We start from the raw sequence: 13337 nt of genomic DNA on the forward strand, positions 1-13337 counted from the left end.
TTTTCAACCGTAAAATAAATTTTAATAATTTTACTCTTACATAATACAGGGTAAATTTTTAAATCAAATCACGCAATACCCAAAAACAAATTAGGGTAAAACAGAAACATAAATTTTAGGCTATTATAATATGTCCAATTCTGCTCTTTTTCCGTGTAAGTCTTTTCTCTTAAAGGTTTTCTTGATATTGGGTTATTGTGTTGACATAACATACAAAATCAAATATTAAAAGAATTTTAAAAGAATAAGGAAATTAAAAGGCAAATAAAACAAAAATGTATTTATAAAAATCAAAATAAATAAAATATAAAAGAAAAAAGAAAGGGACATTTTATAATTAAAAGATATACAAATTATTTCAAAAGGATTCAAATTTATACAAACAATTATACTATTAAAAATTATATGAAATTGAATAAAAATGAAACTATTTTGTAATTATTCAATAAATTCATCTTAAAAACAAAAACTTGAAAAAAACAAAAGAATTACAATAAGAATTTAAAATATAAAATTCTGTAATTAATAATTTAATGGTAAAAATGACAGATTTCAATTTTACTAAATTTCAACAAACAACCAAAATCATATGCTTTTCTAATAAATCATCTAATCAAAAACTTGAGCATTTCTTTATAAATCGTTAAAAGTGATAAAAGTTATAGAAATAACTTCAAAAATTTAAAAAACAAAATTTTTAGGAAAAAAAAATAATCAATCTTAGTAGTGATTTTATTGTCATTATATAAACAAAAAACTCCTAGAAACAATTAAAAAAAAAATAATTAAACAAATAAAATTTTAAAAACATTCTAAAGCAAAATAAAAAAAAATGGCAGCTGATACAGGAACGTGTAATACATTTTTTAATGAACATTGTAATAATTCATTAAATGGATATTTTCCACAAATGTCTACAACTGGTCAACAACAACAACAGCAACAACAACGAACGCAACCGCCTAGCAGAAATGGTGGACATAGTAATAGTTCAGCAAATTCATCAACTTCAAGTACAAATTCAAGTAATCATACAAATTCAAATTCACCACAACAACAACATCAAAACCGTTGGAATGATATTGCATCAATAAATGCTGCAACTCAACAACAGCAACAGCAGCAGCAGCAACAACAGCAACAACAACAAAATCAACAACAAAATCATCAGCAACAACAGCAACAACAAACAAATCAACAATTATCTTCACAACAACAACAACATAATTTATCACAACATCAACCTCATGAACATCATCAACCACAACAAAATCATCATCAGCAACAGCAACAGCAGCAACAACAACAGCAGCAACAACAACAACATCATCATCATAATCATCATCATCATCAAAATTCACAATTATCACAACATTTACTTAATTCAACTAATGCTCATTCAATATTTGGGACTGGAAATTTTCATCATAGATCAAATAATTCATGGACAATGCCAAGTTTGGCATGTTATCAAAGAATTTATAGTGATAATCATTATATGCAAGCAGCATTTAATCAAAATCAAAATAATTTAACAACACAAAATGGTAATAGTAATAATAATTCAAATAATAATAATAACAATAATAATAATAACAGTAATAGTAATAATAATAATAATAACAATAGTAACAATAATAATAACGGTAATAATAATAGCAGTATGCAAAATAATAACAGTTTACTTGGAAATCATTTACATAATAAGAGATTTCTAATACAAGCAGGTCAGTTTTAAAATTATTATTTTTTATTAATTTCCTTTTAAATTTTCTTTTATATATTTAGATTTTACAAGTTGTAATAGATTATGTATAATAAGTCCATAGATCATGTATAGTAAGGAATGTCCTTTAAATATTTGATTATTTTAAATTAAGTATAGTATTAAAAGCACAATTTTTATTAAGAACGAAAATTTCAATTTTTAGCATTCAAATTATCCAAGCTGCTCCATTCTATGTACAAAATATTGATGTTAATTTACTAAGTAAATTTTCCTATATAATTAATATTACTTCTACCGAAACGTTGTTGAATGGCACACATGACATAGTATACAAATGACAACGTTATAAACCCCATAAGAAAATATAGTTAAAAAAATTTTGCACGTTATTTTAACAACTGTTTGACTAAAAGTTCGCATATAAAATTATATTTTTTGACGTCAGCAATTTCATATGTCATATATATGTATATATATAAAAATAATATTACTGATCAGGTATGAAATTTTTCCATTCAAGTACCAAAATGACGAAATTTATAAAATATCTTGTGGTATAGCAATATAAAAACTTAGTCAAAGGGAGAATATGAATAGCTCAATTTTATTAAATATATATGTACTTTTTTATAACTCATATAACAGCTTTATTTTAAAAATGGTATTATAAATTTGCTAATCAGTTTGTAACTAATAATGAATCATTTATAATTATTAAAATTTATGTGAGTAGAACCATGGAATGAATTGCAATGTAAAGAACATCAAAAGTCACGTTAAAAATAAAATTTTTTGGAAAATTTATGAGTATTAGACTGATATTGCTACTCTCATGTAATTTTCTTTGCAAAAACACATATTCTAGGAAAAATAATTTACACGTTACATTACTAAACTATTATTTAGTTTGTAGCCTAATAATTAGATTAGAAATTGTATTCAACAATTAAATCACAATACGAGTATTTCTTAATAACGTAAGTACATAAGTTTTTACGTTAAATGGCTGATTAAGATATCAAACATTGTTCACAAAATTTATTTTGTTGTCATAGCATTCTGTAATATAATCCGAGAACGTGCACATATTAAAATTTCATCAAATATTTGCAAATCAAACAAAATCCAAGACAAATGTCTCTCTATGAATGAAATCTAAAATATTGAATCTAAAAAAGCTTGTTTAGTTCACACTCGTAGATTTCTGAAACTTGCTATTCGTCTCCATAGCAAATAATTGACCAGATCAACTCTCCGTCTATATTGAATAAAATTGAATTAAACTAGAATTTTTGACCTGTGTACACGCATAGATTGCTTCTATTTATAATTAATTGCAAAAAAACATTTTAATTATTATTAAAAAAATTCAAAAAATATTTTAATTAATTTTTTAATTGTATTACTCTAAATTCAACTTTTTGATTTTGTGACAAGTCAATTTAGGAATAACAGGGTGCATACCTATAATTTTAAGATATTTAAAATTTTTGTGTAGAAATCAAGCAATAATGTATGCATTTACGTATATCTTGTACATACACATACTTAAATCAATGAATATCGTATATTATATGTACATACACATATTAAACTAGCCGTTGCAATAAAATTAGCATTCATTATAATTTATAAAATCCGTTTTGTTATTAATTCTGTAGATTTTGCTTTTCGCTTACTTAAAATTCACTCATATACGAAAAGTTCTACTATAATGCCTGTTCTATTCTTGTATTTAATGTAATTGTGTGCAAATGTAATGGGCTACAATTATTATTGTTGTATGCAGTTGCAATTGAAACTTTTCGATTTCAATTAAATGCAAACAGGGTGAATCAATATATATTTCACTTATTAGTTATTTTTTTTCTTTTTTCTTCTCTCTATTTCTTATTTGGTTTTATTCACTAATTTTTTTTTTATTTCGCGAAAGTATATTTTTGTTTTTATCGCGAATAGAACAAAATAATCGCAATTATTAAAGAAAATGCAATCACAATTTTTGACACGTGAGCTTATTGTATATTTGTATAAGTATTTTATATGAATGTATGACTTATATCTATAGTATTTTGTATATTTGTATGAAAGAATTTATTCTACATAGTTTATTTGGTGATAAGCGTGTGCAAAATACATGAGAAAAAATTAAATGACAGAAAAAAAAATACAATTAAATTATAGTTTTTAACTTTGTGTGTATGTAGATATGTGTCATCTGAATATATAATTAATTAATGTCACGAGCAGTAATAATACAGACATAATAGTACAAATGCTATTAAAAGTTATAAAATTAAGGTATTGAGAAGAGGGAAATAATAATATGGCGATTGAAAATATTTGATTTAGTGAAAAATTTTACAAAATTCCAAAATGTGAAATGGAAAACAGTTGAATGCGTGTAATCAGTTGTACAACAATTTTAGAAAATTTGTTTTTGATATTATTGTATTTTTTAGGAAATATCATTTGAAAAAGTTCCGCCAATATTTGTTCATAAATTACGAATTAATTCTTTTTTAATCTACATATATGACGTTTCTCTGCCGCGTTTTTTTATTATTCGAGTTTTCGCTATTAAGAACCCATTTTCGAAATTCAGAAAGCATTTGAAAATGTTCTATAGAAAACACTTTTCATTAGTGTTTTTCAATAATTTTGTCTATTCGTTTTCTATCATTTTGTACAATATTTCACTTCCCACTGAATGACTGAATCTATGTTTTTTCGTTAATGTAAACGACTTTTGAAGAATATAGTGTTGCCAATTAGAATAAACTGTTGATGTTTTTGATGTTTTTGAAAATTCAATTAACTGCAACTTACCACTTTGGTTGTTTCTTAGAAAAGTAAATAACTTTTCTGTTGGCAAAAAAACACTGTGTACTTTTTTTTATTTAAAATATTTACTTGAAATTTAATATATCCGCTTTGGCACGAGCATAGAATTATTGATTACTAATTTAGTAAATTTTTTCTATATTTAATATTTTCATTTAAAAATACCCATAACGTTGTCGGTGGTTTTCTGATCTTATTTCTTATATTTAGCTTCTATTACTATTTTATTATCAAGTAATCGCATAAGTAAAATTTCATTTTACTTTAAATTTGCGTTTTTTTTTAATTAGTTGGGGAATTTTTGGTATGATTTAAGTTTTTCTTACAAAAATTATTACATTCTTATTTTGTTTTTCTTATTTATTTTAGATATTTATATTTAAACCTATAATATACGTCGAGAGAAGATTTTTTTTCTTACAATTCCGCTTTCTGTTAACATTATTTTTGTGGATTTTTTTTCTATTTAATTTACATATTACCTATAATTATTCAACGATGGTTTTTTTAATAGTTTTCTAAATTTGATATTAGTTTAAGGATTTTCAATATTAGGAGTTTTCGGAATTATGCAAATTTGAAATTAATTCAAAATTAATTTTTAATAAAAAACTATTTTTAATACTTCCGGTACTTCCAATTTCAATTGTAAAAATGCCTAAAATTAAGAAGTTCAAATTATTCATTTTCAATTTAGTGGCAACTACTACTGTTTTTTTTAATTAAAGTAAAATTGTTATACATTTTAATGATTAAATTTGAAATTTTGTTCAAACATTGTAAGTCGTGACAATTTTACCTATAAGAAAATTAGAATTAAGGAAATTTTTATTTTGTTACTTAATTTATAAATTAGATTAAATATTTATGAAACAAAACATCACGAAATTCATGTTTTATTTAGCCTTGATCTTTATTGTGAAAGTAAATTAAAAATCATTATTAGTTTTCACTTTCAATAATGAAACAAGCCAATTAATTGTACACCTTTTTAAAAAATATGACTAATTTATATTTAACAGTATACAAGCATATTTACAGTCACATGCATTTTAAACTTTATAAATAAAATTTTGTTCTTTAAATTCAGAATTCGACTTAGAATATGTCATCAAATTTGACATCATGATCGCATCATATTAAGAAAAATTTTATAAAATAAAAAATTTTTTGAAGAATTTTCAACTAAATCTTGTATTTTTCCTTTAACACTAGAGTTAGATCAAAAAAATAAATGTTTTAAAAGTTCTGCCCTTCAACCTACATAAGTATTTTAAAGTTTAGAAGTTTTATTATTATTTTTCATTAAATTACGGAGTCTAGCTATACTTCAGCGCTCTGTGGAGTCTATATGTAATAATAAGACATACTTCAAAATTTTTTAGATCTTCAGATTGCGAATATGTTTTCGAGCACAAATTCACTTCATTTTTTTTTTCATTTTCTGGCAAGTAACATTTAATGATAGCTGAAAGCTGAAAACAAAAAAAAAGGCAGACAAAATTTGGCGGAAGATTTATGCCCGAATAATTATAAAAGTTTTAATAATTAAAACAAAAAAAAAATTTAGAAAATTTTATACAAAAAAAATTTTTATACACGATCGATTTTTCACATTGTTTTACTGCTTTTTTTCTCTCTCTAAATACCAAAATTTAATAAATGTTATTCAATATTTTACGCGTGCCCAATGAACTTTAAAAAGAAACGAAACAAATAAAAAAAACAAAGAATAGTGACAAACTTTTACTTTGAATTAATCATTTTAACTTGTATAATAATCTTAAATTTAATATCAATCAAATTTTTTGACTGTTTGACAGTTTATTTAAAGAATTCAAACCCCCATTGCATCTTATTGAGTATTAGATGCAGACAAATAATATTGTGAGCTTATTAATTAATCTCAAAAACTCTACAATATCACCTTAATACGGATTAACGTTTAGGTTGTAGGTTAAATTCCAAACAAGTAGCTTAAATATGCTTGTGTTACAAAATTAAATAGAAATTTATGATAATATTTAGAATTATATCGAAAATTTAATTTTTATTAGTTAGAGAAGATGACTGTGGAAAATTATAAATTTAATTAAAATTAATTTAATTATTGATGATCTAATTTATAAAAAAAATGTAATGGTAACCAATCAAAATTATTAAAAATTGAATTAGAAAAAAATTATTATGTCCCAAACTTTGTTCCAAAAAATTTTCACAGTGCAAAATATTTGTACATAAAATTTCAGGTTTATATCATTTTTCTTGCATGATTTGGACAGACAAAACAATAATGAAATGAGTTGTTCAAAAGATCATTTTAAATTTTAGGAATCTTTTTCTGAAAATGCAGATGGGTGGGTTGAAAAATTTTAAAACAGTAGAATTGAAATTTGAAAATATTGCTTGCTAAATAAAAATTTTAAATCAAAAATTACGAAGAAACGGTCTTATATCCTACATATAAGATACTGTAACCTTTATATAATACTGTAACCTTCTAATACTCTAGAACCCTGTGGGCTCTCCTACAAGAAATTAAAAAGTAATTTAATTATTGAAATGTAATATTTTAAGCTTCTCTCTCTAATTGAGCGGCTTAGAAGCAAAGTGACTTAACCCTTACTCCAAAATTTTTGTTTTTTGGTTAAAAATGTATGTAAAAATAGGTCCCAAATTTAATTTTATCGATAAAAAAGTCAAATATTTCCTATATTCCGTTATTTTTTTTTGGCCTAAACCAAAAATTTAATTTTTTTAACTAATTGTGGTAAAAATTTTGGGAATGAAAGTTAGGCTACTTTACTTCTGAGTCCCTCAATTATTATAGCAATTCACAAGTGCTTATTCTAACAAAATTCGAATCAACAGACTCTTTTGGAATGATTTCCGTTATCTTTGTTAAATTTGGAATTATAGACAATTTCCAAACACTTAACTAATAAACTACCCCCGTAGTCTTTTAATTTCATGATCATTTTATTTAAAGAAAATAATGTAAAAATTTTTCTTCATTTCCACCAAAACTTTCTGACTGTGTTACCATATCATTGCAAATAATTAAGACAAAAATTTACTACGTTCATAATTTAATTATGAATTTTTATTTGTGTTTTTTTTTTTTGAAACTAAAGTAAAATATCAACAAATTTCACACTTCTTAATCTTTTTACAATTTCTTTTGCAATATTTTTTTTTTATTCAAAAAAAAATTTATTTACTTTCTTTAGGTTGTTTTACTGTTAATTAAATTTTATATTCCGCTATAAATTTTTGCAAACATTTTTTTGAAATTTCCTTTTTTTTTGTGTTTTATTTCACGTTTTTATTGTTTTCTTGCCAAAAAAACAATAAAATTGTGCAAAACAAAAAGTTTTTCGCTATCCAAAATAATGTCCACTTAACGGGTCAAAACAATGTTAGACATAAACTCACAAAAAAAAAATAAAAAATTGCCACCCATCAAAATGTTATAAAAAAAAAAATCTCAATGAAAATGAAAACAAATAAACATTAATCAGAGTTATTGTATAAATTCGCATCGCATGTATGATAGAAAAAGATGGAAAATATTAATTAAAATTATATTCTGCACCTTACAAGTCAAAATGTCTTAAGAGCGCTAAATCTGAATTGACTAATTAATCTAAAAGATTAGGTCTTAATAATCTTAACAACTTAAGTAGAAAGTTACTTTAAGACGATTGTTTGTTATTGTAATAACTTTCAAATTATAAGAGTGAGATAGATGATATTAAGAGAAACTGATGCAGTAGATGCTAATTATTATAGAGAGCTTTTCAATTCGAGTTTGGATTTAAGACGACTTAAAACGTTTTGATTTGTGGGTACACAATATTATAGTGTTAAATTTATTTTTAAAATTCTTTTTTATGAAATTTCTCACAATGTTCGGGCATGAAAATAAAAAAACAAACTTTCAATTTCGTTCATAATTTAAATATTTGCAGGAAAATTTGATAAAGGCAAAAAAAATTATAAATTTTATTTTTGTTTTTTAATTTAATTTTCACCACTTTTCTAATATGATTTATATTTTAGTCACAGAATTTATGATTTATTTTTTCAAAATTATATGCGCAAAAAGATTTATTTATAATATCAACATACACATATCGGAATAAAATTTTTGGATCCATAACACATATTGGATGATATACAGGAGAATAGGTTAAAAACTCGGCATTTTCAGAACATGAATAATTCGTACATCTTGCTCTCGTTTTTGAAACAAAAACTTCTATGAGACAACATTATAATATAGAATATTTTAAATGTTTGTGTACATATTCAAAATTATTGTGATACATATAATATGTTTAAAATGTATTTAATGCAAAAAATAACTCACCGAGCCCACCATATGAAGGACATACATATATTTATTTAAAAACAAAATAATTAAAATTTCTAATGCATATAGGAAAAACTGGACTATGATTAATTTATTGCGTGTTAACGTGCCAAATTCATGCTCTTTTAAATATTTTGATAGTGATCTGTATATGTAAAATGCATGTACACGCTTTTAATATTTCCTCAAAAAATGGGCCATTCCAATTATTGCTTTATTGCTATATAGCAAAAAAAGAAATCCCAACTAATTTGGTTATCATCGAAAATGCATTCTATTAAATTAATGTTATAACAAAATAGTTGAAAACTTTTAATTTTTGCAATTTATAGTTTAGTACTTTTGCGTAAATCACATTTCTAATTATGACGAGTGATAGGGCATGATGGATTAACACTTTCTTCATTATCACTTATGCATATTGTAAGCTATAAATCTCTCCATAAAAGCGTTAATAAAATTTATGTAGTTTAATTGATAAGGTTTTAAATTTCAATATGTGTACATATAATAAAACAAAATTTAATTATGTAATGTGAATATTTTACTTAAATTTTGATCTCTAAGAGGAGTCAGTGAATGTAGAGAGAGAGATAAAATATATGTTTGCCTATGTACCAATAATTTGTTTTTAGAGAAAACACAGATAAAAATCGTTACATGTACTGTAGGTTTACATGATTTTGAGAGTACCTCAATTTTACGATTTAATTTACTATTAAAGCAATTAAACCTTTTAAAATTACATTGACATTTTGAATAACAAAAAAAAAAAAAAAAGTGAAATTTGAATATTTTAACCTGCGATTAAATTTAGTAAGTACTTTTCCTTTCATAAATTAAAGACCAAAAAACAAAAACAAAGTTGCATAAATAAAATTTTTCCTTACTTCAATAAAACTTAGATAACGCCCGGATTTCAATCTACTTTTTTTTTTTTAATATTATTTTCCTATGATTTTCTTCCCTAATTAAAAAAAAAAACTATCATTTACTTAATATTTTTTTCTTATAAAACACTAAACCTTATCAACATTTTAAAGAAAAATAAAAAAAAGGAAAAACAAAAATTTTTTTTTCACCATTTTCTAGTTGGTTTTTCTTCTTCATTTTTTCCTCTGATTTTGTGGGCAGAACGCAGAACGCAAAACAATTTTACGTAATAGTTTGTTTTTAATTTTTTTTTGCAGTTTTTTTTTCTCTTTTAATTTTTCCTAATTTAGTTTTAAAGCGTAACAAACATCTTGTATTTCAGGAATTAAACTACAAAAAAAAAAAAAAAAAATAACAAGCAAGTGAAAAAATTGTGTTAAGATTTTTTCTTGTCATCTCACGTAACTTTTAAAAACAAAAACTAAAAATAAAACCAAATCAAAGCTTCAATATTTACACATCCACACATACTTACATTTAAAATATAAAAGCAAGTCAGCAATATTTACTGCAGAGTCTATGAAAAATTGTCATATTATGACGCTCAAACCATACATGAAATTCAACATATGTTTTACGGGTGTAATTAATGTACACACAAGTACAGGTACATTGTATACAAACATATAGCTGATATTTACCTATAATACAAAAAAATTATTATTAACCATTAATGAGAAAAACAAGAAAAAAAAAAACGAAAGAATTAAAACAAAACTAGAAAAATATTTGCAAAAACAAAAAACAAGAAGGAAAAACCATAAAACTATAACAAAAAAACTGTGGAAAAAGAAATGAAAGAGAGAGAGAAAAAAAAATCACAAAAACAAGTTCCTAATATCTTCATTACCTAGTTTTAATGAAAGTGAAACTTCTTTTCCTTCTGGTAGAGCGCCGCGCTACGGTGGTTATTAGCTAATGTTCAAGTATTTTTTATTTGATTTTTATTTTTCTTCTTTTTTATTATTTATTTTGTCTTTACTTTAAAAATTACTATTACATTGTATAAATAAGAAAAATGAAAATATCAAAAAAAAAATTTTATTTTATAATAATAAAAAAATAATCCAATGAAAAGTTTCCGAATTACGCGATGAATTCATTTTCAAAATACGAAACTTTATTTAAAGATCAAAATGAGATTTTTCGAGTTTCAAATTCTTCGTAATCATCAGAAATTTGGAGCGATACATAAACTGTAAAGAGCTATCGGAAGTTGCAACCAACGTTAATTTGTCACAAAGCGCATGGTTAACTAAATTGTTGCGTTCATTATTCAGAAAGATAATACTTTAAACGACTCCGAAGAAGTTGGGTTGAACTGCATCGAAAATGGACCCAGTTTTGTGTTAAAATCGTGTTATGTAAAAGCAAAAACTATAAATTTAAATATTCACAATTTGACGTTTATGTAAATGTAAGGCCATCTAACAGAATAATTATCCGTAACTACTATTCTCAATTACTTCTATGTATATGTATTTGTGTATGACACTTTCAAGTTAGAGTATTTGAACTCAAACTTTTATGGAACTCTATAAATTTTTTTAACTTTGTCTTATTAATGTCATTTAAGTGTAATACAATAATTAGTTGTAAAATGAATTGTTGTTAATCAGTATTAGAAACTATTTAAATTAAAATCGTAAGTATATTTTAAGTAGTTGAAAATCAATAAGTAATTTTGCCGAATTTTAAATAAACCGAACCGCATCAAAATTTGACTGTATACAAAATCTCATTAAAATTGAAACACGTCAATAACTTAATCGAAATTTCTGAAATTGATTTTTGATTTATTCTAATTTTAAATGATTTGTAAACCTTACTAAAATTAATCCATTATCAAAGGTATCGGATATAAATTATTAAATTAAGCAGGTCTAATTATATTTTAATTGAAATTATTCTTGTACAAGTTTTTTTTAACATTTTGACATTTTTTAAGTATAAAATTATATACATTATAGAAATTTTCATTTGCGACCCCCAGGCCTTGTATATTATATTATTGAAATATTCTACCTATAGATTGGCGAGGTTGTTTTAACTGTTCCGCCTTAGTTTTTACAAACTGTCATTTTCATATCATTCCATTCACACTTTATTTTCATATTTATGTATAATTCATAAGAGACTATTCACAATGGCACGTAATACGTAAAGAAAATATTACGTTGCTTAATTATGAAAACAGCCCCCATATTTCATATTCAATTTACCGTTAAACTCCACATTTCATATTCAATTTGAAGCTTTTGTTTTTTAATTATTCTTTTTCTTAATTTTTTTCTTTAATATTATTTTGAAGCATTTTTTAATTCTTTCTATTTTTTTATTTGACAGAATGTGATCCTATTATGAAAGTTCTTTTTAATTATGGTAAGCCGGAGACTTTGGAGAGTTTAAGATTTTTATGTGGTTATTTCTTTTTGTTTTTTGTTCTTTTATTTTCATATTTTTTTTGTTTTTTAAAGTTTTCTATGAGAATTTTCCAAAAGAAAAATTTCCATGCGTTCTTCAAATTATTTTAAATAGTTTTTTTGACTGTTTGGATTGTTAAAATATTAAAATTGCCATTTTTGTTTTACAATTTATTGAAGTTTTTATTTAGTTTTGCATTATATTTAATTCAGTTTTCTATGTTGCTTGTGTAGTTGAAACAAGTTGAAAGATTTTGTTATTTTTTTTTTAACTAAAATTGTTAATGGACTATGTCGATCGTATAGATAGCTACGTCGATCGTTGAAGTCCAAATATTAGTTCATAAATAGTTTTCAAAAAATTTTAATGACACCAGTTTATTTCGAAAAATAAACTTGTATTTATTAGTTGAACCTTGATTAATAATCAACCAAATCGATTTAGTTCTATTTTAAAAGAATTCTATTCGACACTAGAATTATTTACTAACAAAACAAATTGGTCGAAAAAATGATGTTTTCGAAAATAGAAGTTTTTTCGAATTCTAAATAATTTATTCGCTTTTTTTTGTAATTCTAATGATTTCTGATGAATTTTATCTTCATAAAAAAATTTTTTAAAATTTTGGTTTTATATGACATGTTTCAAATATTTAATAAGGGCATTTGTAATATACTCGTATGTATGTATTACAAGAGACCCTACAATAATATGCGATCATATCCATTCTATGAACTAGATATTTATTTTATTAACAACAATAAATAACCCCTAAAAAATTTGGATTTCTAATCGATTTTGATATTTTATGTACACTCGTGTGTAATTCTCTAATAAAACAATATAAATTCCGACTCGATTAATGTGTCGATTAATTAAAAGTTATTTATATTATAGCAGATTCAATTCGAATATTATTTTGTAAGTTTGTATTTAAAAATTTGCACTAATTTTGTTTTTGCTTGCACTTTTAGTTAGAATAAATAAGAAAAAAACCAATTTTGAAAAATGATAAAAAATTTTAATGAAAGT

The 13337-nt window shown here is 23.7% G+C and overlaps 1 protein-coding gene across 1 annotated transcript in view; it reads left to right on the forward strand.

Annotated features, from left to right (window-relative positions):
• The first annotated feature begins 629 nt into the window (after positions 1–629).
• The window catches only part of LOC129611582 (transcription factor mef2A), an 81955-nt gene continuing 69247 nt past the window's right edge, over positions 630–13337 (forward strand). The window contains exon 1 of the mRNA XM_055524790.1: positions 630–1731. Within this exon, the coding sequence (XP_055380765.1) occupies positions 833–1731 (899 nt within the window). The 5' untranslated portion in view covers positions 630–832. The remainder of the gene's footprint in view (positions 1732–13337) is intronic.

The sequence above is a fragment of the Condylostylus longicornis genome, unplaced genomic scaffold (assembly GCF_029603195.1).
Source record: "Condylostylus longicornis isolate FDR11 unplaced genomic scaffold, ASM2960319v2 ptg000053l, whole genome shotgun sequence".
In the NCBI taxonomy this organism is placed as follows: domain Eukaryota; kingdom Metazoa; phylum Arthropoda; class Insecta; order Diptera; family Dolichopodidae; genus Condylostylus; species Condylostylus longicornis.